Source organism: Punica granatum, chromosome 3 (assembly GCF_007655135.1).
Source record: "Punica granatum isolate Tunisia-2019 chromosome 3, ASM765513v2, whole genome shotgun sequence".
In the NCBI taxonomy this organism is placed as follows: domain Eukaryota; kingdom Viridiplantae; phylum Streptophyta; class Magnoliopsida; order Myrtales; family Lythraceae; genus Punica; species Punica granatum.
This window is the reverse complement of record NC_045129.1, coordinates 18,319,590-18,345,414: the sequence shown is the minus strand read 5'-3', so window position 1 is coordinate 18,345,414 and position 25,825 is coordinate 18,319,590. Positions and strand designations below refer to the sequence as shown.

Below are 25,825 nucleotides of genomic sequence, written 5' to 3'. Positions count from 1 at the left end.
GGCCTCTCACGGAGTTATAACGGCGAAGGACAGAGGGATGGATTTGATGTTACAAAGGATTAAACTGATGTGACGGAGGACCGAATTGATGTTACCAGAGACAAATTCGATATGTTCAGGGACGGACTTGATGTGATCATGAACGAATTCGATGTTACCAGGGACGAATTTGATGTGATTAGGGACGAACTTGATGAGAACAGGGACAAACTTGATGTGAAGAGAGACGAATTCGATGTGACAAAGGACAAATTCGATATGACATTTTTTTAAGTCAGAGGCGAAATCGCCAGTTTACTCCCAGATCCTATGTATATGGGCTCAAAATGATAGCAGAAGGTCCGGTTCGACGGAAACAAACGCATAAGCCCATCTCCACTCTCCACCCTCTCTCTCTCTCTCTCTCCCCCCTCCACCCCCTTCCACCCCGCTGCCTCTTCCTCAGCGCACAGTCTACTGCGAGCTGCATCAGCAAAAACCTTCAACGGCTCCGTCTCCGCAGAGGACAGCACCCCCAAGAGAAACACCTAGAAAATCGAAAAACCCACGAAGAGGTAAAACCTTCAACCTCCCCGACATCCCGAAACCAATCTCTCAGAACTGCTCCGCTTTTTCTCTTTCCATTTCTGGGTTTTCAGCCGTTCTTCGGACTGGGCATTGGGTCTTCGGAAAGATTGATTTTTGCACTGTGGGTGGTTCTGTAATCTAGGTTTTCTTGGGGGCCCATGCAGTTCTCCGGTGAGGGGGCGAACGGCTGAGATCGATTTCGGGGGCCTGAGATCAGATGGGTGGCTCGTCCGGTGAGCCCTCGTCGAACAACAAGGGCATTGACGCGTCGGTGGGCGGGCTCGTCTGGGTCCGGCGGAGAAACGGGTCTTGGTGGCCGGGTCGGATCGTGGGCCTCGATGAGCTGTCGGAGGGCTGCTTGGTGTCCCCGAGATCGGGCACTCCCGTCAAGCTCCTTGGCCGCGAGGACGCTAGCATGTGAGTTCCCCCACCGTCCACTACCTTTTTTTTTAATTAATACATTTTTAACGTACCAATAATTACCATCAACAATTTTTTTATTTTTAGCAAGCAATCTCTTTGACTTGATGATTTTTTTCCTGATTATTAAGATTTGAATGCCTTCTACTTTTCATCATTTATCTCCGTTGGTGTAATCCGTGTTTCCAAGTGTTGGGGGAAGCTTCTTCTGATTTTAACTGATAGGTGTGCAGATTTCTATATCAATACCGACCGGCAAGTTGTCTGAGGGACACTTCGATCATCGCGTAGCATTTGCAAACTTTTAGTACATACCGTGTGCTTTTGCATCTTGAGTTTCATGTAAAGACTGCCAAAATTTTCTTCAGCATTTTATGGGCACATGTGGTGATACCTCATATGATGCCTTCTTGGGGATGGCTTATGAAGATCTGATTGCAGTCGAAGGTTCTAGTTTTGTGTCTGTTGTAGTTCATTTTTTGTTCGAAGACTTGCTGTTAGGGTTGGGGAGTATCTTCCTTTCGGCAACAATTTGTCCTCTTTGTCTTCTTAGTATTTGTTATTTGTTGATGGGTTGCGGAATTTTCTCGCTCGAATTACCTTACTGGTAACTTTGTCTCAAAAACCAAAATAGCTGACAGCGCAAATGTTCTGTTTAATGACTCTGCGAAATGAAACTCAAGTAATGCTTTCACTTCAAGTTTTCATCTACTTGCGATATATTTTTTGGTTCAAGCCATTTATTGCTGACTGTGACTCTAACTCGGCTCGGCTTCCTTGGTGCAGAGACTGGTACAATCTTGAGAAGTCCAAGAGAGTCAAGGCCTTCCGTTGTGGAGAATACGACGATTGCATTGAAAAGGCGAAGGCAGCTGCGGCAAGCTCGAGCAAAAAAGCAGTCAAATATGCTCGAAGAGAGGATGCTATTTTGCATGCTCTAGAGATTGAGAGTGCTCGGTTTGGAAAAGACCAACCATATTACTGCACCCGAATGGACAGTTCGAGTGGAAGAATAGGAACTTCTGCCACAGAATCTCCGACAATCTCACAGTCTGGTGGTAAAGAAACTAATGGTTTGTCCGACGACGAAGTTGATGGAGATTCCCATTGGACGCCAGAGCTTTCATACTCTGGCACTTGTTCCGATGAACCAAGCCATGTCAATTCTTTTAAGGTCAAGTCTGACCGAGGAATGAGGAGGAGAACTCCAAACGACTCGGAGGATGATGGGAATGAGGGTACCAAACGAATGAGGGGTCTAGAGGACCTGGGCATGAATGTACTGTCCGATAAGAAGAATCAACCTGAGACAATGCAACAAGAGAGTGGTCCTTTACATGAATCAAAAGCTGGTAACAGCTTAAGTAATGGGAGCCTGTTAAATGGTGGTAAAGGCCTTTCGTCCTCTTCTCATAAGAGGAAGAGGTCTCAGGTGGCTCATGTGCATGATTTCTTAAAGAAAAAGAACCGCCGCCGGCCCCTGACCAAAGTTCTTGAGAGCACAGCTATGGTGTCTGTTCCAATCACTTGTGACCAATTTGCCAGCTCATGTGGGTCCCCTCTTGGTGGATTATCTGACACTAAAATGTCTGGGACGGAAGCTCTTGAGTCAAAGCGAAGCTTTTCCTCTGCTGTAGTGAACAATAACTCAGAAAGCACAGGACTTTCATTCGATAATGGAATCTCAACAAACGTTGCTGAGCATGCTAGTAATAAGATTGATCAGGATGACACTCATCAGAAAATGAAGAACGAACCTTCCTATCTGGCAGAACCGCCAGAGAATTTGCTATCAGACTCATTATTCGACGTGCCATTTGTTGCTGAGGATAAGAAATCTGCAGGTGATCTGATTTTGTTAAGAATATCGCTTATATATGGCTTCAGTACTTCCGTTTATTTTTCTAAGCCTTTATTCCTCTAGCTCGTTTTCCATTTAATTGGATAGAAATGGAACTGGACGATGTTTCTCACTTTTAATCTAAATTTCCAGGTTTTCCTTCTGTGTTCATACCCAGTTCTTCAGGAAGGAGTCAAGTTGGAGTTCTAGGAAGGCAATCTAGTCAAAGTAGTCAAGCAGAAGATGTATCTTTGCACTGTGAGGTTCTTAATGAATCTTTTGTTTTGACCAGTTCAGCTGCAGCATGTGTTGATAATGTCACCCAAAGGATTGAGAAAAGCACATCAAAGTGGCAATCGAAAGGAAAGAGAAATTCCCGACACTTAAGTAATAAGAGAAGAAGACGGAGCATTGGAAAGTCCTCAAATGTAGGAGGTGGGTCCAACTCAAGTACTTGCTTGGGAGGTCTGGACTATGATCAGAAGGAAGATTTCAATAATAACAATAATGGGTCTCTCCTTGCCATGCCTGATTGCCAAGATAAGAAGTTGAATGGGGTCTGTGATTGGGGCAAACGAACTTCCTCTTCACACAAGGGATCTCAAACAAGAAAGCCGCCTGAGCCAAAGATATCGCCTGAAGTCTCTCCGACTCCACAGAGATTGCTCCCTTATCGCCAGTCTCGGTTCACACTCCACCCAAGGTATGAAACGGATGAATTTCCCGTCAGAAGCTTTGCTACGAGTTCAGAGTCCTTGTATGATGTTGAGCTACAGGTCAATGCAAGCTATAGGCCTCCCCACGTCCCACTCGTTTCTCTTATGAGTAAATTAAATGGGAAAGCTATCGTGGGCCACCCTCTTGCAGTGGAGGTTTTAGATGATGGTGATTGCACTGTGGTGCCTTTGGGTGATGGACTGGAGATGGGTTTTGGAACACAGAGGAGTTTGGAGTTTATCAGGGTTCCTGTGAAGAAGAAGAAAAGCGCTTCACGGGCCCGTTCCTCATCCCGCAAGAAGCCAAAGTCAAAGAAATCTGGGTTGATGTCGAAAAAGATGCGGAAGCTTTCATCCCTGACTGGACAGAAAAGAGGGGAGGATGATCGAAGGCCTGTGGTAGAGAAGCCTAGGAGTCCGGTCATCGCCTGCATTCCATTGAAAGTGGTGTTCAGCAGGATAAATGAGGCCGTGAATGGCTCACTGAGGCCGACTAATCGGGTCTCCTCTACAGTTTGAACTTCAGCGTTGGTGGGTGAGCAATTCTTACTAAATTTTATTCATGTGGTGTTAGTGATCCTTTAATTTAGATAGGCAACTGCAGTTTTACTCCGTACAATTTCCATGGCATTTCATCATCGTGGAGAGGGACTTGTAGGTGCTATATTGAGGACTGGAGCCTGGTCCAGGATCGGCATTTTGTACATATGTAACATTAACTGAGGGTTGTAAAGTGGAAAGGGATAAATTGTGGTATTAGGTGTTGGGTTTTGTTTCTTTACCGGATAATTAGATCTAGGACCTTTTAGGACATTATATGAGTTTAGGTGCAAAAGACGCTCTTATTCTTCGGTGTAGGTTGGCCTTTGGAACATTATGGTAATTTTTTTCAGCCTTTGTCCCCCCGATAGATAATCTTCGAATCCAGGTCTCTTTTACGCATTGTTGGGATGGATTTGTACTTTTTTATTTTTTTCCTGTTCAAGCAATGATTTGTGTATGCTAGTCAATTCGCAAGTGGTTAGTTGATTCATATAGCTCTCTTGGTTTGTCTTATGAGCCGGTATATATATGCTCCGTATATTTGATATCTTTCTCTTTGAATGAGATCTCAATTCTAGCGACACTCTTGGTTTGTCTTATGAGCCGGTATATATATGCTCCGTATCTTTGATATCTTTCTCTTTGAATGGGATTTCAATTCCAGCTACGGTTGACTGATGTATGGGAGTGACAAGGTTGCTGCTTCTTTAGCAATATGATTGTCGACGATAATCCACATTGTCCACAAGATATTGGAAGAAAAGCTCAATGGTGGTGTTGAAAGGGGTTGGCAGATGTTCTGTTGTGGACGAGCAAAAACTTAACTGGTGTTCTCTTATATTTCAAAATGACCGCAAGGCTTAACCACTGGGGACGGGGTTGGCATGGGTTCGAGTCTCACCTGGTTGCTGGTGCCTGCTAAAACGTTCAAGGGCGGTGCCAAAAATGATCAGAGCACTGCCTCTCTTGAAAAAAATTGCAACCAAACAAAATTTCTACATGGACAATTCTATTCCTCATGTACACCAAACACTGGTATTATATGTTTTCCAAAATTTCAGAGAAACTCAGCCACGCAAACGGAAGAACTGTTTATCTTTCTTCGAAAGCTAAACAAAGAAAAACAATGCATAGAACCAAAAACCCCACGATGCCGACTACTCTCTGTGCTTCATTCCCTGTTCTCTCGGATCTAAGGAACTTCTAAGAAGTATAGTATAATATAGTACTGGAACTACTATGTCATTCGACCTTCATGATCTCATTAGACGTCCTTTCTCCACCTGATATGCTTCTCAGCAGCTGCTTCGAGTACATTTCATGTGCCTGTGTTGCATTCTTTACTCGGTTTGCCCTTACCCATGCAGGTTCCTATCCATAACCAAATGTCTCTTCAAATTCAGTATTCATCCTTTTCCCAAATTCGTTAATTCGATGGATGCAGCACTAGTTTAAGAGATCAAACCTCAGGGACAAAGCGGGAGAACCCAAACTTGATTAGCAGCAGGATATGTTCCATTACTAGGATAGCTGCGAGTCCTGGTTCTATCCTCCATTTCCCTTCTTTGTCGTACAAGCACACGAGGAGCACGGAATTGGTGCATATGGACATCACTATGAGAAACTGAAAATTTCCAAAGACCGAGGAGGCTTCAGATAAACAATTATAGCTCCATTTGGTCACGGAAAACTTAGGAGAATTTTCTAATTTTGCATCTTTTCTTGGAAGACGAGGGAAAATATGCATTAAATTGTACTTCATGGGATCTGCCTACAATCCAATACTTCTCGTATAGTGCAACCCAACGTCATTTTTTTTTCTTTATCCCTTTTTCTTTCCAATTCCTTAATTACTAGACCTACATAACTTTCTTGAGTTTCTGGGATTTCCCTTGTTCAAGCAAGCAAACAGATTATCAGTTAATAGAGAAAAAGAATCTGAAGAAGTTATGGAAGCAACCAAGTTACCTGGAAAATGTTCAACCAAGCCCCAATTGTTGCGGCAGCCCGAGGAACAGGCCGTTTCATCATAACCAGCAGCTTTAAAGCATCTGTTCTAATTTCAGTAACATTGTTCTGCATAAGACAGACATTTGAGTCTCCTGTTACGAAGAAGAGGTCTGCATTTGGTATAAGTTGTCAAAGTGGGATGCAGTGGGATTGCCGTATGACATTATCTGGTTTTCAAAATGGGCTGCACCAACTTCCTTTTTATTCCTCCGAACCAAATGTCTCAAGAATATAAGAATGACATACCAGGGCAGCAAAGGCAAATGCAAGGGGGAAAGCACAAGCAAACATCATGATCATCCCAAATTGCAATGTTAACTCCAACAAGTCTACAGATAAGTCAGAAAGAACATCAATTGCCCGAGAAATGGTACATTTTGGTAAGTTCAAAACAGTACAATAAGTTAACCTTTTATGCAAAATACTACTCTTACCATCAAACAGTCCATCCTCAAGCTCCTCACCAATGCTTGCTGAATAGGTAGGTTTCAAGTATTCCTTTTCTACCCTTGATTTAAACTGGATCTTGCCTGTTGGAGATCCCTTTTCCTTCTTCGACTTCCTTCTAAATAAGGTACAGGGATCCAGCAGCCCACACTCAAGTTAACAGTAAAACCAAGATTCATATAAGTCATTTCTCATGAAGCCTAGCGGAATATACTAATAGGGGCATACCTAACTTTGTACTTCTTATAGCTGTACTTGAGATACGGAAAGGAGTTCTCCCACAGGTTTTCCAGAACCTGAGAAATGGAATGCATGATAAGCATTATCTAAGATTCTGGAGAGTAAGAAAATTGATATTATGACAGATATGTAGCCTAGTTGACTAGTTCAACCTCTGAGACGATGAGCCGCTGAATTAGGACTTGACGGAGAGTCTTGAAGTTGCGGTGTAGGAGGGCATGGTAGAAAAGTCCAATATAAGACTGCATAAAGTAAAGACCGAATACCTGGAAGAGAAACTACTCAAGTCAGATCTTTCCCCCCTCCCGATTTTTCCTTTCCCTCCAGAAAATGTCTCAGACCATTCGGGTGCTAAGGAAGAATTACAGAAGTGTGGGACAAAATCTCTGCGTTGACTTATCTTTACCTCGTCTAAGGTGGTGTGGCAATTGACATTAGTTTTTCTTTAAATAGACCCAGACTATAGTGCAGCCAGGACTTCTAGGGTTGTTCAGAGCCCAAAGTGGACTTGTTTGTAATCACTTGTTAACAAAGGAAAGAGAAGAGTTTTGCATAGAAGAAGAGAAAAAAGAATACACGCACCTTATAGACAAGGCTATCAGCCCTGTACTCTCTGTTTGCATTATTCTCATTATTGATAAGTTGAACTGATATTTTACCCCCAATTCTAGTAAAATATTGAATGAGGAAGAGATAAATCACTGTCAGCCCAAACCTGGAATTTAGAATCCAAATAAGTAATTGCCATTTATCTAACAAAAAGGGACATGTAAAATCATCACATGACATTTCGAAAGATGATTATCAGTTCCCATCAACGATCTCAGAAGGAAAAATTTCAAAGTAATCCTGATGCTATGAAAAGGTCCATTTCCTTACTTCATATAGTCTGATTCAACCACCTCGTACAGATGAGCATAAGCAAGTTCGAAGGGCAACTGGAGGCAAATGATACTCAGAATGATGATAACATCATTTCTAAATCTCATAAGAGTTCCAAACCACTCCTCTCTCTGAAATCGTTCTTTATCATTCTTCTTGTCTCTTCCCCATTTACTTATAAGTTCCACCGAGGACTGTAGAGAACTCCGGTCCTTTCCTGGAACCTTAAATCCCAAGTCGTAACCTGGGTAAGCTCCAACAGAATAACTTATCTGCCACCTAGAGTGGAAAATGAAAAACATAAATAAGATGCTATTCTGTCAATGAAAAACCCTATAATTTTCGCCAAAGGAAAAACACTCAATATCTTTCTCTTACAGTGCTTCATACCACAAGATTAGAGTTATGAAAACCTCATAAAAAAAGGGCGACCCAAATAAGACTGAATGATTTATTTTTCCTACTCTGGTTTCTCCTCAAATCAGAAACCTAAATCTGGGAAAACTCCAAACCACACTCGCTCTAATATGTATTAATTTAAACCAGCTCAATCAGACTGTTGACTACCATAGGTCCCTTATTAATTGTCATCAGATCCACTGTGCTTAGTTGTCAATATATAATATATTAAAGCGGAAGAGTAGCATCCATATAGCTATATTCGAGAACCTTCAGCTCCTGAAGAAATTTCAAAGACCCTCAGCTCATGGTGCAATGTCCCTTCACATTCCCTCATTAAATTCTCGATAGTAAAAATAATAAATTTAACTAGATTTTATTTCTCAAACAATATGCCTGCTCGGACGAGTACAGCATAAAACTTAGTGATAAGAATTAATGAATGTGCGATTCAACATAGTAACCCTTCATCTTCTCTAAATGGAGTCCAATCTGAGTCTCTCGATTCCAGAACAAATCATAGATGTCATGAACATACAGATTGTTGGAAAGGAATTTAAAATGCTCGCATGTGGATGAAGATTTCTACACCAATGCTCGGGTAAACATGCCAAGTTAATTTCTTAAAAATACCGAGTAAATTGATTTACTATATTTTAAGTAGAAATGTTTTTAATATGAGTTATTTGTAAAGTGACAAGAAATTCAGAAAATCAAAAATCTCTTTTGCAATTTCAAATGTAAAAATTAGTTTAGTAAAATAAAAAACAATTGACTACGACAATTTTGATTAAAATATATGTTTTCCACTTTACTTTGCCTCACACGCAAAATATAATTAACGGTCAGATTTTAGAATCTTAAAGGAATTAGTCATATTCATATACCGAAAGAAACAAAAGAAAAACGTATCTCTAATAAATAACCTGAATAGAGAAATTGAATAAGAGGTTCAAAAAAATTTAAAAATAGAATTAGCTTATAAATTTATACTCCTTTGTTAAACCGTATATTATATTTTTTTTTTACTAATAATATTTCCGCGCTATGCGTTGGCGTAATGGCTAGTTGCAATTAAACCAAACTTATGAAAATTTTCTAGACTGATTCTAGGCAAGAATTTCCTCAAAAATCTGAAGTCCTGTTTGTGACCAATCAGTATATATGCCACGTCCTGATTGCGCTAAGAAAGACAACCGAACTAAAATTTTAAATGACCAACTACCTGCTAAGGAGAGCTGAATTCTTACGCTTCCAGAACTGGGAAAACATTACAGCCCATAGCACTATGCTTATAAAGAAAATAGGGAGGACCAGAAGCTGGAATGGCCTGGAGAAGATGCAAAATAAAGTTGTAATAACATCATAGAAGATAAAGCAGAAAGATTGCAGATAGTTAGCCAGACTCACCCAAAATCAACTAAGTGCACAACAAAGCCAAGTCCAGCAGGAAAGAGCATCCAACGAGTATACATCCCGAGAAATGAAAAGTAAACTGCCATCTGAAAATATCAACTTTCTTAATTAACAGAAAGAGCTAAATAAAAAGATTTTGCAATACTTAAAACATCATAATAAAAGAGCCAACCTTTGTTCCAAAGTATGAGTAGATCTCATCAATTGGTTGGTCTGTGAAATCCCACCAGTTTAATGCCCATACTCTCAGGAGCCTTTTCCTCTTGGCTTCAACTGTAAACCAACGGGTGTTTTTGCACGATTTATTTATCTTATTTATTTCGTCCCAACCAGCTAGCCTAAAAGAGAAAACAGAAACTAAACTTACCATGTAAAGGAAACACTAGTTTGACAATGCTCTCTGCTTCTAACCTCTGAAGTAAAGGTTCCCCAGGCTCCCATTGAATCTCTCTATCGTGACATTTTAGCGTTACTGTTGACTGGCCTCTGTTCACCTGCAAATGATAATCTGAATCAGAATCGAACAAGAAATGGAAAGTGCAAAATTACATCAGAAAACCATACACAAATACGCTAAAACATCAAACTCAATACTGAATCTGTATGATGATCATCATAACTAATGCTTAGTCTCCAAAAGAAGGTATACACACAACAAAAACCCGACAAAGGATGATTGCTGCTTTGATAAGTAGATGATGCCCAACAATATTGTGCTAAGCGAAGATAGCTTGCAACTTATATCAGTTATTAAATGACATCTGCTGTTTAAGGCACAGAAACGGAGTAACCAAAACAGATACCTTAGAGGACCAAGAGACTTACTATCCCATAAATCAAGTGGCGGTAGAAATGGAAACGCTCGCACCAACTGAACAACATACCATCAGGCTGCCGAACAAAAGCATCAACCTCCTCCCAATCAAATTGCAAATCCATTCCTGAAACCAGAACAAGCACATGCACAACTGATCAACTCCCCCAAAAGCGATAACACATTAATGAAGAAACATTACAGGCACTGTGAGATACCGATATGAGTCGGTTTCTTCACTTTTAACTCCGCAGCAGCTCTACCCAAAACCTCGAGAGGGGCTGCCAGCTGAAAGGATAAGCATTCACACCCTCAGGCCTTAGCTATTCCACTACCAGTATTACAAAATAAAGGGTCTTTGTCAAGTGCAAGAACTAACTATCAGTGCCAAGTACGAAGTGAAATTCACAGTGAATCCATATTCGATGCGAAACAAAGCTTCTAAATTACACAATACCCAGAAACGCAGAATCGATAAATCACAATTATAAGACTGCTGCAGGAGGAGTTTGCACACCACATTAGGCCAAGGAGTGAAAATGCAGGGGAGAGAAATGAGAGATGCCACAGACCTTTATGAACTCATCTGAAACGCCAATAACTCTCTCAACTATGAACCCAACTTTCTTGAATTCATCCACAAGAAACTCAACACAACTTTCACCCCCATCTCCTCCTCCTCCACCTTCTCCTTCGTGCACTTTCCTCTTTGGAACTGCCAACCCAATCTCAAAATCATGCTCTTCCTCCTTATGCCCATTCATCTCTATAAAGAAGCCACAACCTCAATGCACCGTTCAAACCTACCACTTTCTATTTCTGACCTAAACGAGCTTGTAGCGAAACGGACGAGCGTTCCTCCTCACAATGTTCGTTTTGTTTCCCCCAGAATCTGTTCAAATAAACAGGAAAAGTGCTAACAGTTCTTGATTTGACGGAAATGGGTCTTTGATTCAAGACGGGTCGGGACGAGGGAGAAACCGGGGAAAGTAAAACAATGTCGATCAATGTAGGAAGAGGATCTCGAGGGGAGGGGAAGATAAGCACCAGAATGGAAACGGCATGCTGAAGGACAAACGGGAGAGATGGAGAGAACAGATGTCGGGTTTTTCGGATGCCTGGGAAGAACCGCTTGGGGTGGCCACGTAGGCCCCGCCGCTGCTGTCTGCCTCTCATTACGAGTCGCACTGGCCGGTGCCCCCCTACAGGGACAGCCGTTCCCCCACTCAATTTGAAATGAAAGCCCTCTAGTTAGGGATGATGCCAAAATTGGTCCTTGTACTTTTTACTTTAGTAAATCTTTGTCCCTCTGTGAGTCTGCTGGCTGCTGCTATTGGTTTGGGGTTAAATTTAATTTGCCACATTGGATAGGGTCCACTCTTTAATTTTCAGTAGTCGACCAGATTTTACGGAAAAAAAAAATTCACAACATAAGGAGAACAATTTTTTTTTTATTTCCATGCAGATCTAACATGTCCAAAGAAAACTCCATTTCGATTTTCAATTTCAAAATTTCGATAATAAATGGATTTTTCTATGTAAATCTTGATATTTGAAAACCTAAGAAATCTTGATTAATCTAGTTTGAGTCGGATTAATCTATTAAGAGGGTAAAACTCTCCTAACTTTAAGAAACTTTTTTGGGTGAATGAGGGGGCAGATGCCCAGTTGCATTAAAATAAATAAATCGTAAGATTTTCTATATTCACAATACTCCAATCAGATATATTATTTAAAATGAATAAGCGTCAAATCACTTAAATAAATATTTTTTTTTGTTGATAATAAATAAATTAAATTCAGTGAGAGTTCAGAAAGACCTATGGTTGAAAGGAAGATCAAAAACCCTATTGGCGGGAGACTTATTCGAGGCTGATGAATGCAGAGTCTGATAGTTCTTTGGAATGTGGGACTACAAAGCGGGAGCACCGCCAAGTATGCTGAATGCATGCATGCTTGCATGGTCTAGTGCTTTTATAACTTGGATGGACGAAATGGGATCTAGGGCGCTCTATTTGGTTCAAATTGAACCGAATCGAACCGATCAAACTGAAATTGTTTTTGCTCTCAAAATATCAAACCGAGCTGAACCGAACACATCTCTAAATAGACAGTCCTAATGGGATCAGTAGGTCGGTAGAATGTGTTGTTAGAATTATGCCAATGTCATAATGTAATTGGTTATATTCTATGTTTTTTTTTTTACGTACGGGGCACTTTTTTTTTTCATCACATGTTTAATCTATTGTATTCAATTATAATCAAATTCATAAATTACGTAATGATCATAGAATTGAAACGAGATTACACCAGTTAGATTTACAATGTCATAAATTCCAATTTAAATCGTTCCCAATTGTGCAATATCTAAGTAGGTGATTAGTGATACCGGTAAAACTAGTATACTTGTTACATACATTATACTAGTAGGTAAAAGCTTATCTCGTAGTCGTTTATGAGGTCATTAATTAAAAGTGTGTAAGTGCTCCTTTGGGAATGAGTTCGCTAAACTTACTTGAAGAATGCCAAGTCAAATCTTATACAAATATCAATTGGCAATTCCTCATATGATAATAGATGTAAGTAATCTTGCCATTACTATAGCACTTTGTGATTGTTATTTTATAGTTGGGTAAATTGCACTGCCGGTTCAAAAAGTTTTATAAATGTTTCAATATGGTAAAAAAAAATTTTTTGCTACTTGATGGTACAAAATGTTTTAAAGTTGTTTCAGTATAGTACAAACCGTCATCTCGCCATTGATGTCGTCAAACTGTTCTTTACAAGATCTGTAAATTTTGCACCATCATGTAACTTATGTAAAACATTTTATACTATTAAGTTACAATTTCAAAACATTTTGTACCATCATATGACGTCCCACAAAAATCGGTTTTGCACCATCAGCGTTGACTTGACGGCGTCAATGGCGAGATAACGGTTTGTACTATACTGAAACAACTTTGAAACATTTTGTATCATTAAGTAGCAAAAAAAAATATTTTGTACCATATTGAAACATTTATAAAATTTTTTGGACCATCAATGCAATTTACCCTTTTATAGTTTTGATTTACTCCATAGCTTGCTTATCAAAAAAAAAAACTCCATAGCTCAACTCTTTGAGATAAGTATTAGATGGGGAATCACTAAGGAAATGGTCATTCCTCTTAAGAAAAGAGAATATCATATGTTATCTATCGAGTATTGACTCCGAAATCGCGTGACAGAATGAGATGAAATTTAGAATAAAAACTAGGAAATTTTGCCTGTGCTTCGCCGCGGGCTCTAAAAACTATATTAAATGATTTGAAATTAAATTTGCAAACAAGTTTAAGTAAAGAAAACATGATGTATTTTAAAACAATCAAGATGCTCACATTTTATAACTTTGTTAAAAGTAAATTAACAATGAAATCATTTTTTTTATTTTTTTTATATGGGTAAAGGGAGAAAAACTATCACTTATAACACCAAAAAGTAAGCATCTAAGTATAAATCATAAAAAGATACAATATATAAGAGGAACGTCTACGAGTAAAAATAAATATTACTGATAAAAAGAAAAATATAATGAAATTTATTACGAACTATGAAGCATATGATATTTGTGTATTTTTTAGAAAAACATATAGATAGAGAGGATTTAATAAAATGTACGTTGTCAAATCCTATAGAATTAGGAGGGAAAATGAGAATATTTTGTACATGATAGAACAATACTTTCATAGTGACATTATTTGTGAACATATAGTAGCCGTAAAAAAATGGAAAAGTTTTGTGCACAATAGGTAAATTTAGATAATAGTTTGAGAAAAAATGATTTTCTTTTTCAAAATAACTAGTCTCACCATAACGATCAGATCATGATTGTGAATTATCATTTGTATATGAAATCTTTAGTAGGTCGACTTCGCTTAAATCTAGATTAATCGGACCTAAAGGACTTTCAAATAGCAAGTGGTACACATAAAAAAGAAAAGAGTAACAACTTAAAAGAGATTATTTAAATTGGTGACAAATTGAAATATGTTTTTATCAATGTTTGTTGGTTTTAGGTGACTTGACGCTTATTATCCTCAAGTAAGAGTGGCACACATAAAAAAGAAAAGAATCATGAATTAAAAGAGACTATTTCAATTGGTGACAAGTTGAAATATATTTTTATCAATGTTGCTTGGTTTCAGGTGAGTTTGTACTTGTTATCCTTAGGTAAGGCATCGAGTGCGAATCTTGTGGTTGGAGAAAATTCAAAATTGAGAAAGGTTTACTCCTTAGTGGGTCAAGCTCGATCGAACCTAAATTAGTCGGATCCAGTAGACTTTGAGTATTAAGTGGACTGAAAAAACAATTATATACTTAGATTTAATAAAAAATTAAATTTTAAAATTAGAAAAAGGAAAAGGAAAAGAAGAGATTTTAATTATTTTTGAAAAAAAAAACCTATCTCCATCCTTTTTATATTTATGGCAACTAATAAAAAAATAAAAAGAACAAGATCATGAGAGTGACACATGTCTTCTATGAACAAGAGATTTAGTTTATTAATACGATACCATGTTAAATCCGCTCGGAAGATAGTGCGTAATAAAACTGATAAACCCATTAGCCTCTTGTTCCCTCTCATCACTTTTTCCCCCTTAACCTCTTGACTGTATGCAAGAGAGTGCTATATTATCAAACTCAATTTTTATTGTTATTTTTTCGGTGAGATCAAAAGGTATGCTTAATGTATTCGCTGACATTGATTTCTGGTCGGTTACCGATTAGTAGGACCATAGGTTGTTTTTATTATATTGAAGATTATATTCTTTGTTTCTTCCTTTTGGAAAGTATAAGTCAAGAGGCCAAAATTATTTTAACAAAACATAGTTTAAAAAAAAAAAGAAAAAGAAAAAAGGGCCAGTGCTGATCATCAGAATCTCCGTCTTCGCCCTCTTCTTGTTCGAAGCTATGACTATTCCTTTCCGTTTCTCTTCGTCCATTTCAGGGCCAGCAGCTCCTGTTTCATCGCTTCTCAGCTTCGCCGTACGGAACATCATCTTTGGTGTTCTCCGCTGCTTCTTCTTGTTGATCCTCCCTTTCTATGTTCTGCATGTGTTCGCTTACATCATATAATTTTTGCGACACTCAATTGAGAATTTCATTGAAAAGGGTATTCTCCTATTTAATGGGCGCTTACTTGTGTGTGCACCTTGTAATTTTAACGTATGAACATGTTCTTCTCTTGTTCGGGGGCTGTTCATGACACGGAAAGTCTGTTCTTTGCTCGTGGTATGTGTATTTCTCTTTTGTTTCATTCCGATGACTGGAAATTTACCTGATTTCTGCGTGATTGTTAGATGTTTTGTGTCCAGAATCATTGGAAAAAACATCGGGTACTGTCGAACTTGAAGACGTTTGTATTTTTCTTGGTTGACCCCCATTGTAAAACTAGATTGTGCCTTTTTACTTTCTGTTTGTGGACGTATTTACATTTTTTTCGGTTACATAGAGAGGCTCATTGGCCTAGTGCTTAGCTAATAAAGAGACACGGGTGGTTATCGAACCTGGTAATTAATAATATTGAACAGAAAGATTTATCCCTTAATTGTGTTTCTAGGAGCATGAGTATCACTGAAGCATTGCGTCTGCAAGTGGAAGTTCAAAACCAACTCCATGAACAGCTTGAGGTAAGCATTTTGGTGTCTCAATCTAATCCAAGAACAAAGCCCAAAATTTCATTCGTGCAATAATAAAAAGAGGGATTTCTTGCTGCAGATTCGGAGGAAACAGCAAAGCAAAGTACGTATCTGCAAATGCTGTTAGAGAAACAGGGAGAGCTCATGGACGACAGTGGGGTAAAGGCCAATTCATCTACAGTATCAAACACCAGCAGCTCCAGCCCCGTGGAAGGCAAAACAAAAGTGTCGGATGCAGATTATGCGACAAAGGACTGACTGTAAGGAGCACTGATGCCTCTTCACTCAAGGACATAAGGGCCCCGGGGGGCGGGGGGTTGGGGCGGGCCGCCGGGAAGGCTTCAGAAACTATAGTAATTGAAGATGATGATTGGGTTAATGGTGACCCAAGTGCCCCGTCCACGAAGCGAGCAGGAGGGGACGTTCAGTGAGATGTATGTTAGATTCGTCGTTGCGCTGTTTTGGGTGCACTCAGTGCGATGTCGAGACAAATGTTGGTTATGGATGCCTGTGGTTTTTGGAACATTAGTGAGAATAAAATTTTAATTGGGGCATCTATAAACTGTGCAAACAATAAGAGGCATCTATTTTTCATCGCAAAGGGCTCTTTTGTGTGTATGTGAACGTGGATATAGTCATGTTTTATCAATCAAAGAAATTTTGGGTTAACTGCACCGATGATCCAAAAAGTTTCAAAAATGTTACGTATTGGTCCAAAAAGTCTTTTCTGCTATTTGTTGGTAAAGAAAGTTTCAAAAACGATCCTATGTAATGCATTTCGTCATCTCGCACTTGATGCCGTCAGCTATTGCTAACATGACATATATTATGTGTCACTTTTGCCATAGTGCGTCACGTCATTAATGAAGATGTAAAATTTGAAATTTTTTGAATAAAATACAAAAAATAATAAAAATGTAGAAAAAATAAATAATATCGATTAAAAAATATTTTAAATATAAATAATAACAATTCATAAAATATGAATTTTAAAAATATTTTCTCTCTCTCAAGTCCTTATCTATCCACTCTCTTGATGCGTTAGAAGACTTGGCAAGTCGGTACATGGAGAAAAATAGGTTATGACGACCCTATTTCGAAGGAAACGTACTCCGGAGCAAAACTCACCGCTTTGCTGTAATTTTTCGATATTTAAAGCAAATTACATCGTTTATGGCCTCAAACAGGCAATTTATGTTAATTAGGGTGTTTTTGCAATTTTTGGAAAGTTTAGTTCTTTTATGCAATTTAGGTTTATTAATACCTATTTAAGCCTTCTGTAAGCCCTAGGGCAAAGGGAGTTGTCTTTTCAGATTATTAATAAAATTCAGAGCTTTCTTGCTTTGTCCAATCTCAGATCGATTCGAGTTTGGTGCCTATTTCCTGGTATTCGTAGAATCAACAGGTATAGAAGGTTATAGTTCCGGTATTCGTGCGCGAATCAACGAGTCTGTGACGGTTACATGGGTTGTACGCTGCGTCAGTTGGTATCAGAGCGGCGTTCGTTCTTAGATCAACGATGCCACTCAGGAGGAGGGATCGTGTGGAAGATGTTTATGACCGTGATAATCTGCGACATATAAAGCAGAGGTTGGATCAGCTGGATCAAAGTAATCAGCAGAGGGATCAGAGGCTAGATCGTATGGTGGAACAGCTAACACAGCAGATGGCTGCACTTATGGAGAATCAGAATCAGAGAAACCCTAATTCGAATTCTGACCTTGATCGAGAGGAAACTGAAGCGAAGTCGTAAAGGGAGAATTTTTTCGCTGATGTCCCACGAAGACGGCAAAGGGGCCCAATCGAGGAAGACAGGCAGCGATGGGAGACGGGCATTCGGACTGATATTCCCGACGTCCAAGGGGGTTTGGAGCCAGAAGAGTTTCTAGATTGGCTGGCAACGGTAGAAGAGGTTTTGGAGTTTAAGGGGGTACTTGAGACCAAGCAGGTACAGCTTGTGGCGACTCGGTTGCGTGGTAGGGTGTCGGCGTGGTGGCAGCAGGTGAAGCTTACCCGTAGTAGGATGGGCAAACCGAATATCACGTCATGGGAAAAGATGAAGAAAAAGATGAGGGCTACCTTTCTGCCCTATAATTTTCGGAGGATCATGTACCAACGCCCGCAGAACTTGAGGCAGGGCAGTAGGTCGGTGGATGACTACACCAATGAGTTCTACCAGTTGGTTGCTCGTAACGAGCTTCAGGAAACCGAGGATCAACTGGTGGCGAGATATATTGGCTGTCTGAGAGTGCAGCTACAGGACACGGTTAATTTGTTCAACCCTATTAACATGTCTTCCGCCCATCAGAGGGCCCTGATTATCGAGAAACAGCAGAAGCGAGCGAGCAGCGGGGCGGTCGATGGAGGTGTTGCCGTTGCAGGAACCGGTGGGGTCGTCCGAGCTAGCGGTAGTAGTGTTGTTCCTGGACGTCCGATGAGGCCTGCCAACATTGGGCCGAGCAGTAGTGGGGCGAAGTGCTTCAAGTGTGGAGAGCCCGGGCATCGGCAATCTGAGTGCAAAAAAGGGGAAAAAAGGGCGATGTTTATTGAAAAGGAATTTTCTGATGACGTAGTTTATGTAGCCGGAGGCGATAGAGAGGTCGAGTTTGACGAAGAGGAAGAAATTGTGACTAGAGATGGAGTGCCCAATCTGGTGGTGAGAAGGTCTTGTATGACCCCGAGAGCTGTGGACGAAGACTGGTTGCGTAACAACATCTTCCAGTCCACCTGCACCATCGGAAATAAAGTCTGTCGTTTCATGATAGACTCGGGCAGCTGCGAGAACATCGTATCTGCTGAGGCCGTGCAGAAGTTGAGCCTGCGAAGTGAGCCACATCCCGAACCGTATAAGCTGGCATGGCTGAAGAAAGTAGGTGAAGTGAGTGTGTTGAAGCGCGCGTTGGTTACTTTCTCTATTGGCCCTCGGTATAGGGACTCTGTGTGGTGTGATGTTGTCATGATGGACGCGTGTCACTTGTTGTTGGGAAGGCCCTGGCAGTTTGATAGGAGCGTGAGCCATGATGGACGGACCAATAAATACAGCTTCACGCATAAGGGATTAAAGATTGTGCTGGTACCAAACAGAAGGAGGGACGCTATTGAGCGCAAACCTGCGAATCCGGTTACCGCAACCAACTTGTTGTCCCTTGCCTGATTTCAGGAGGAGTTGCATGATGTAGAGTATATGTTTGCTCTGGTGGGCAGGGAGGTTGTGGAGGAGGGTCTTACGTCTTGTGAGTCCTTACCGATCTTGAAAGAATTTCAGGATGTCTTTCCTGAGGAGTTGCTAAATGGTCTACCACCCTTGCGGGACATCCAACACCATATCGACTTGCAGCCTGGTGCGGCCCTTCCGAACAGACCACACTACAGGATGAGCCCGACTGAACATGAAGAGTTAAGGAGACAGGTGGAGGAGCTGATATCAAAAGGGTTTATTCGGGAGAGTATGAGCCCGTGTGTTGTCCCGGCACTTCTAATGCCTAAGAAGGATGGATCATGGCGTATGTGTGTAGATAGTCGAGCCATCAATAAGATAACGGTCAGGTATCGTTTTCCCATTCCTCGCTTGGATGATTTGCTTGACCAGCTGAGTGGTGCCAGGATTTTTAGGAAGCTGGACTTGAAGAGCGGATATCACCAGATTCGGATTCGTCTTGGAGATGAATGGAAGCCCGCATTCAAGACTAGGGAAGGGTTATATGAATGGCTGGTAATGCCATTTGGGCTGTCGAATGCACCGAGTACGTTCATGAGAGTGATGAACCAGATTCTGCGGCCTTTCATTGGTCGGTGTGTGGTTGTATATTTTGATGACATCTTGATCTACAGCGCCGACCCCGAGCAACACCTGGCCCACTTGCGTGAAGTCCTCTCTGTTCTTCGACACGAGAAACTATATGCGGCGTTGAAGAAATGTGTTTTTATGAGGTCAGAAGTTCTTTTTCTTGGTTATGTTGTTGCTGCTGATGGTTTGAGGGTTGACTCATCTAAGGTCGAGGCAGTCAGACAATGGCCTAGACCAACGAGCGTTACTGAAGTCAGGAGTTTCCATGGGTTAGCCTCCTTCTACAGGCGATTTAGTCCTCACTTCAGCAGTATTATGGCTCCCTTAACTGACTGCATGAAGGGAGGCAAATTAGAGTAGACTGAGGAGGCAGAAACGACATTCCAGAATATTAAGGAGCGTTTGACGACCGCCCCGATTCTTGTCCTGCCAGATTTTCAGCAGCCCTTTGAGTTGCATTTTGATGCATCGAAGGTGGGGATTGGAGTAGTCTTGAGCCAAAACAGCAGGCCAATTGCTTTCTTCAGCAAGAAGCTGACGGGGGGCGAAAGTGAGATACAACACCTACGACATGGAATTCTATGCGGTAGTGCAGGCGATTAAGCATTGGCGACATTACCTTTTTCACAAGGAGTTCATTTTGTATACCGACCACGAGGCCCTGAAGCACCTCCATAGCCAAGATAAGGTGTTAGCTCGTCATGCATCATGGGTGGCTTACCTAGAGCGTTTTACTTTCGTGGTAAAGCACAAGAGCGGAGTCACTAATCGCGTTGCAGATGCTCTTAGTCGGAGGCGTAGCATTCTGAACAGGATGACGGTTGAGGTACCTGGTTTTAGTTCTTTTGCTGAGTTGCTTGAAGTTGATCCCTATTTTTCTGTGACGCTAGCTAAAGTTCGGGCTGGAGAAAGAACATAATACGTGTTGCAGGATGGTTTTCTTTTCAGGGGAAATCAGCTTTGTATTCCTGATTGTAGTTTGCGAGCCCACATTATTCAGCAGCTACACGGCGAGGGCCATGTGGGAAGAGACAGGACATTGCAACTGGTCCAGTCATCGTATTTCTGGCCTACAATTCGTAAAGAAGTGGAGAAGTACGTGCAGCGCTGTAAGATTTGTCAAGTGTCCAAGGGTACAGCAACTAACGTGGGGTTGTACATGCCCCTGCCGATTCCCTCGCAACCATGGGTGGATATCAGTATGGACTTCGTCCTCGGCCTGCCCCGTACCCAAAGAGGAAATGATTCTATATATGTGGTCGTAGACAGGTTCTCCAAGATGGCACATTTTATTCCGTGCAAGAAGACCACTGATGCTGTGCGAGTTGCTCAGTTGTATTTTCGAGAGGTATACCGTCTGCATGGTCTACCAGTCTTTATTGTGTCTGATAGGGACACCCGCTTCTTGAGTCATTTTTGGCGGAGCCTTTGGAAGATGGTGAACACCTAGTTGAACTTCAGTACGGCGTATCACCCGTAGATAGATGGACAAATAGAAGTGATTAACAGGTCCTTGGGCAATATGTTGAGAGGTTTAGTAGGGGAGCACGTGAAGAGCTGGGATCAGAAGTTAAGTCCGGCGGAGTTCGCGCACAACTATGCTGTTAATCGCAGCACTGGTTTCAGTCCATTCCAAGTGGTATATTCTGTTACTCCTCGGGGTCCCCTTGATCTGTTACCCATGCCGGATAAGACCAGGGTTCATGGTAAGGCAGCTGACTTCGTTCACGGGCTGCAAGAGATTCATGAAGCTGTGCAGAATAATTTGAAGAATGCTGCCATGAAATACAAGACTGTTGCTGACCGAAGGAGAAGGCACGTGGAGTTTGAAGTTGGCGATTTTGTTTGGACTGTCCTTACGAAGGATCGATTTTCTGCTGGTGACTACCACAAGCTCACTGCTAGAAAGATTGATCCTGTGGAGATCGTTGAGAAGATCAATTCGAACGCATATCGGCTTAAACTTCCCAGCCACATTCGTATTGCCGATGTGTTTAATGTTAAGCACCTGATTCCTTACACAGGTGATAGCTCGGACGATGACGATTCGAGGACGAATTCTCTCCACCCAGGGGAGAATGATGCGGCAGAAGACCTGGCAAGTCGGTACCTGGAGAAAAATAGGTTCTGACGACCCTATTTCGAAGGAAACGTACTCCGGAGCAAAACTCACTGCTTTGTTGTGATTTTTCGATATTTAAGGCAAATTTCATCGTTTAGGGCCTCAAACAGTCAATTTATGTTAATTAGAGTGTTTTTGCAATTTTTGAAAAGTTTAGTTCTTTTATGCAATTTAGGTTTATTAATACCTATTTAAGCCTTCTGTAAGCCCTAGGGCAAAGGGAGTCGTCTTTTCAGATTATTAATAAAATTCAGAGCTTTCTTGCTTTGTCCAATCTCGGATCGATTCGAGTTTGATGCCTATTTCCTGGTTTTCGTAAAATCAACAGGTATAGAAGGTTGTAGCTCCGGTATTCGTGCGCGAATCAACGGGTCTGTGACGGTTACACGCGTTGTACGCTGCGTCATCTCTCATCTCTCTCTTCTCTCCCGTCTCTATTCTCTCTCTTCTCTTCCTCTATTCTCTCCTCTCTCCCCCCTCTCTCTCTTCTCTCTCTTTGCCCTCTATCTCTCCACCTTCGAGCAAGATCCACAGTATTGAGTAGGAGTTGAAAAATCCATAGTATAGAGACAAGAGACGAGGACCTGGAGCAGCTGCACGTGCTGGCCCTTTGCCGAATTTGGACACGGAGGATGAGGACGACTCGAAAGAGTCTGAACCTGTAGATAAGGACGGCAGCGGGGGGAGGGATCTAAGGTTGAGGGACAAGTCCATGTGGCGGAAGACGAGATCCATGTCCCCATTCTGGAGCATGCCCTTCAAGTGGAAAGACGACGACGATAAGAACCCGTTCCACCAGATCGATCAGGACTAGGTTGCCTCGAAGATTGAATAGGCATTGTCGTCGGAGGCTTCGAAGAATCACTCCAATGGGACTCCCTCCGTCTCGGCTTCTTCGTTGAGGTCGAGCTCTGCTGGGAAGAGCTTGAAGAGATGGGTCTTCTTGAATGACTTCTTGTGGAATAAGAGCGAAGGGAGAAGCAGCAGCAGGTTCTGGGCCACCGTCTCCTTCTCCCCGACGAAGGAGAAGACGAGGACCAGCACCGACTTGGCCTCCTTCGTTGCCTTGAGCCCTCCCCGAAAGGGAAATAGCACTCCCCGCCTGAGTCATGAATCTAGGCTCCTCTTCAATGGTGAGTTGTATCGTCACTTTCGGTATCTGTTCGTGTTCGTGTTTCTTTTGATCATTGCATTGTGAAGATCTGGTAGGAGTCGCAAGGAGAGAGAGACAGGAGAGAGAAGAGGGAGAGAGGAGAGAGGAGAGAGAAGAGAGATACATAATGATGGAGATAGGTTTTAGATAGACTTGAGAGAGAAAATATTTTTCAACTGATATTTTCTGTATTTTTATTATTTTTACTTTAAAATATATTTTTATTTTTCTATATTTTTATTATTTTCTGTATTTTTATTCTAAAATTTTCAAATTTTATATTTTCATCAACAACGTGGCGCACTATAATGGGTTTCACGTAGCAAAAGTGACACATAATATATGTCGTGTCAGCAATAATTGACGGCGTTAAGCGTAAGATGACGAAATGCACTAACGTAAGAACGATTTTGAAACTTCTTGTACTAACAAGTAGCAAAAAAAAAAAACTTTTTAGATCAAGTGTAACAGTTTTGAAATTTTTTGGACCATCGGTGTAATTAACTCAAATTTTTTTCCATAGATGCACATTTTCCCTATACTTGTATTACATAACGCTTACGTTTGGAATCAATTCTTATAAGTAATTATTTGAATTCATTTCATTTCAATTCAATTCAGTTTAATTCAATTGTAAATGAATAAAGTTATTTGGAATGTTCATGGATTAGTTGAAGTGAATTGAATTTTTTATGCTCAAGAGATAGAATATTAATATAACACTCAACCAGGATAGTTAACTCGACTGGATCTTCGAGTAACAAAATCCATGTATAACATGGGTTCGTATCTATACCATACATGCATTTTTTTTTTCTGCGAAATCGTACGTGTATTTTTTACGTGTATGTATCATAGAATTTTCAAACTTTCAGGCTAAGGTTACTTGCATGTGGGCTGATGGAAGCGCATGGGCCCAACAGATGGGCTCATAAGTGCCTCACCCGGTCCACCACACGGCTTCAACGCTCAATCCACAAGTCTAAGGGGAAACTTCCCCCAAGGGCAAAAGGGTCTTTTTGCTTCCATCCACACGGAATGAGGGAGAGCCAAACGATCTATCATCTAGTCCAGCTTTCCTGTTCAACATCGACGATCAAACCCTCGATTCTTCAACCAAAGCAAACCCTAGTTGACTGATCAATCGATTCAATTCAATCCTTCTGCAAATTTCGATCGTTAACTATGGGGAACACCGAGAAGCTGTTGAACCAGATCATGGACCTGAAGTTCACGTCGAAGTCGCTGCAGAGGCAGGCGCGCAAGTGCGAGAAGGAGGAGAAGGCGGAGAAGCTCAAGGTGAAGAAGGCGATCGAGAAGGGCAACATGGACGGGGCCCGGATCTACGCCGAGAACTCCATACGGAAGCGCACCGAGCAGATGAACTATCTCCGGCTCTCCTCCCGGCTCGACGCCGTCGTGGCTCGGCTCGACACCCAGGCCAAGATGACCACGATTAACAAGTCCATGGGTTCCATCGTTAAGTCGCTCGAATCCTCCTTAGCTACTGGTACGTTTCTTTTCTCCTGAAATTATTGCTCTGATCGTCTATTGCAGTAGAGTTTCGTGTGCTTAAATGTTCTTGCTGATCAGCCATGTTCCAAGCTTTGGGAATACTTTGGAATCGTTACGTACAGGAGCTCTGAATGTGGAGAAATGTTGAAAGTTCATCTTAATCAGCTTCAATTTCTAATTTTCATAGTTTAGTGGAAGTGTGAGGAGCAAGAGATTCAAAGCTTGTGTTGAATCCCACCAGTCTGTTTCTCAAGCAAATTGTTACTTTGGTTCGGGTTTTGCAGTGATTATGCTCATTGACTTTTCAAATTGCAGCAGTCAAAGTAATTTCTTCGAGATCGCCACCTGATTTTAGCATCTTAGGTGATCCTTTTTGGATGTGAATTTGAAGTCCATAATCTAATTTTTATTATAACTGAGATGGTGAAATATGTCAGAACGCAACTTATTAAATGCTTTCTATGAATAATACATCCTACTGTTTGATAATTTGCGAGTAAAGTCATGCTCGATATGATGCTTGTAAAAGTTGTTATTCGTGATTGATATGAAGAATGCTTGCTCTCGAACTATTATGGAGTGAACAGATGTTTCAACTGATATCATCTGATCCCGCAACATGGAAAACTTTCTGCAACAGGTAACCTGCAGAAGATGTCTGAGACTATGGACCAATTCGAGAAGCAATTCGTGAACATGGAGGTACAGGCTGAGTTCATGGAGAGTGCCATGGCCGGTTCGACCTCACTCTCAACTCCAGAAGGAGAGGTGAACAGCTTAATGCAACAGGTGGCCGACGATTATGGCCTCGAAGTGTCAGTGGGTCTGCCCCAGCCCGCTGCACACGCTGTGCCCACCAAGCAGTCAGAGAAGGTCGACGAGGATGACCTCTCGAGGCGGCTCGCTGAGCTCAAGGCTAGGGGTTGAGAGGATTTGCATTGACCTGGTAATGCAGGATTTACTTGTATGAGTTCTACTTATATTTTATGTGTAAATTTGCAACGCCGATCAGAATGAACTTGAGGGCATGTATAAACTCCATGGCTATGTGAGTGTAGTAGATGTTGATGGCTTTGCTATACTCTCGTGGTTTTATCTTCATCTTTTGGTTGCAGTGTGGTATATAGCACCAGTGATCTTCTCTTTTTCTGTCAAATTGGCTGTCTTATATAAGTTGTGCTCATTGGATCTTTCCATTTTATGCTCGCTCTAGAGCGGACGGGTTAAGGGCCTAGCAGATGTTGCAAGGAGTATATCTTTGATACTCTAGAAT

General features: G+C 41.3%; 5 protein-coding genes across 12 annotated transcripts; 4 read left to right on the top strand and 1 right to left on the bottom strand.

Moving 5' to 3' along the window:
- Window positions 1–332: 332 nt before the first annotated feature.
- LOC116199318 (uncharacterized protein At1g51745-like) lies at window positions 333–4,665 on the top strand. Of its 3 annotated transcripts, none has more exons than XM_031529639.1 (4): window positions 334–554; window positions 732–984; window positions 1,774–2,831; window positions 2,981–4,665. In XM_031529639.1, exons 2-4 carry the CDS (start codon window positions 785–787, stop codon window positions 4,060–4,062), a joined length of 2,340 nt encoding a protein of 779 aa, XP_031385499.1. In that variant the 5' UTR covers window positions 334–554; window positions 732–784; the 3' UTR covers window positions 4,063–4,665. The 3 variants fall into 3 exon arrangements, with proteins under 3 accessions (XP_031385500.1, XP_031385499.1, XP_031385498.1); XM_031529638.1 differs by having other exon boundaries at window positions 710–984; XM_031529640.1 differs by lacking the exon at window positions 732–984 and having other exon boundaries at window positions 333–554.
- A 397-nt stretch (window positions 4,666–5,062) lies between these two features.
- On the bottom strand, window positions 5,063–11,492 carry LOC116199319 (anoctamin-like protein At1g73020). Of its 5 annotated transcripts, XM_031529642.1 has the most exons (17): window positions 11,342–11,492; window positions 10,867–11,186; window positions 10,513–10,582; window positions 10,306–10,421; window positions 9,848–9,974; window positions 9,653–9,753; window positions 9,475–9,566; window positions 9,290–9,394; window positions 7,663–7,944; window positions 7,366–7,498; window positions 6,936–7,049; window positions 6,772–6,839; window positions 6,531–6,661; window positions 6,343–6,425; window positions 6,055–6,162; window positions 5,552–5,710; window positions 5,063–5,457 (listed from the first exon to the last, which is right to left on the bottom strand). In XM_031529642.1, the coding sequence occupies exons 2-17, from the start codon at window positions 11,056–11,058 to the stop codon at window positions 5,329–5,331; spliced, it is 2,010 nt and encodes a 669-aa protein (XP_031385502.1). In that variant the 5' UTR covers window positions 11,059–11,186; window positions 11,342–11,492; the 3' UTR covers window positions 5,063–5,328. The 5 variants fall into 5 exon arrangements, with proteins under 5 accessions (XP_031385502.1, XP_031385503.1, XP_031385504.1 ...); XM_031529643.1 differs by having other exon boundaries at window positions 6,531–6,658; window positions 10,867–11,460; XM_031529644.1 differs by having other exon boundaries at window positions 7,366–7,450; window positions 10,867–11,460.
- Window positions 11,493–15,169: 3,677 nt separating this feature from the next.
- On the top strand, window positions 15,170–16,639 carry LOC116201436. Of its 2 annotated transcripts, none has more exons than XM_031532677.1 (3): window positions 15,170–15,322; window positions 15,897–15,966; window positions 16,055–16,639. In XM_031532677.1, the coding sequence occupies exons 2-3, from the start codon at window positions 15,953–15,955 to the stop codon at window positions 16,404–16,406; spliced, it is 366 nt and encodes a 121-aa protein (XP_031388537.1). In that variant the 5' UTR covers window positions 15,170–15,322; window positions 15,897–15,952; the 3' UTR covers window positions 16,407–16,639. The 2 variants fall into 2 exon arrangements, with proteins under 2 accessions (XP_031388537.1, XP_031388538.1); XM_031532678.1 differs by having other exon boundaries at window positions 15,186–15,449.
- Window positions 16,640–17,494: 855 nt separating this feature from the next.
- On the top strand, window positions 17,495–20,122 carry LOC116200441. The gene is made up of 3 exons (XM_031531288.1): window positions 17,495–17,724; window positions 17,770–19,048; window positions 19,136–20,122. Exons 1-3 carry the CDS (start codon window positions 17,495–17,497, stop codon window positions 20,120–20,122), a joined length of 2,496 nt encoding a protein of 831 aa, XP_031387148.1.
- Window positions 20,123–24,065: 3,943 nt separating this feature from the next.
- LOC116200927 (ESCRT-related protein CHMP1B) lies at window positions 24,066–25,746 on the top strand. The gene is made up of 2 exons (XM_031531897.1): window positions 24,066–24,547; window positions 25,193–25,746. Exons 1-2 carry the CDS (start codon window positions 24,223–24,225, stop codon window positions 25,477–25,479), a joined length of 612 nt encoding a protein of 203 aa, XP_031387757.1. The 5' UTR covers window positions 24,066–24,222; the 3' UTR covers window positions 25,480–25,746.
- The last annotated feature ends 79 nt before the right edge of the window (window positions 25,747–25,825 follow it).

Coding starts and splice junctions, on each gene's coding strand:
- LOC116200927 (XM_031531897.1), top strand. CDS start 24,223: ATGGGGAACACCGAGAAGCTGTTGAACCAGATCATGGACCTGAAGTTC. Junction 24,548..25,192: donor CGAATCCTCCTTAGCTACTG/GTACGTTTCTTT, acceptor TTTCTGCAACAG/GTAACCTGCAGAAGATGTCT.
- LOC116199319 (XM_031529642.1), bottom strand. CDS start 11,058: ATGAATGGGCATAAGGAGGAAGAGCATGATTTTGAGATTGGGTTGGCA. Junction 7,499..7,662: donor GTTGAATCAGACTATATGAA/GTAAGGAAATGG, acceptor TCTAAATTCCAG/GTTTGGGCTGACAGTGATTT. Junction 6,662..6,771: donor TATAAGAAGTACAAAGTTAG/GTATGCCCCTAT, acceptor TACCTTATTTAG/AAGGAAGTCGAAGAAGGAAA.
- LOC116200441 (XM_031531288.1), top strand. CDS start 17,495: ATGCCACTCAGGAGGAGGGATCGTGTGGAAGATGTTTATGACCGTGAT. Junction 17,725..17,769: donor GAGGAAACTGAAGCGAAGTC/GTAAAGGGAGAA, acceptor AAGACGGCAAAG/GGGCCCAATCGAGGAAGACA. Junction 19,049..19,135: donor AGGGATTAAAGATTGTGCTG/GTACCAAACAGA, acceptor GCCTGATTTCAG/GAGGAGTTGCATGATGTAGA.
- LOC116199318 (XM_031529639.1), top strand. CDS start 785: ATGGGTGGCTCGTCCGGTGAGCCCTCGTCGAACAACAAGGGCATTGAC. Junction 985..1,773: donor GGCCGCGAGGACGCTAGCAT/GTGAGTTCCCCC, acceptor TCCTTGGTGCAG/AGACTGGTACAATCTTGAGA. Junction 2,832..2,980: donor TGAGGATAAGAAATCTGCAG/GTGATCTGATTT, acceptor CTAAATTTCCAG/GTTTTCCTTCTGTGTTCATA.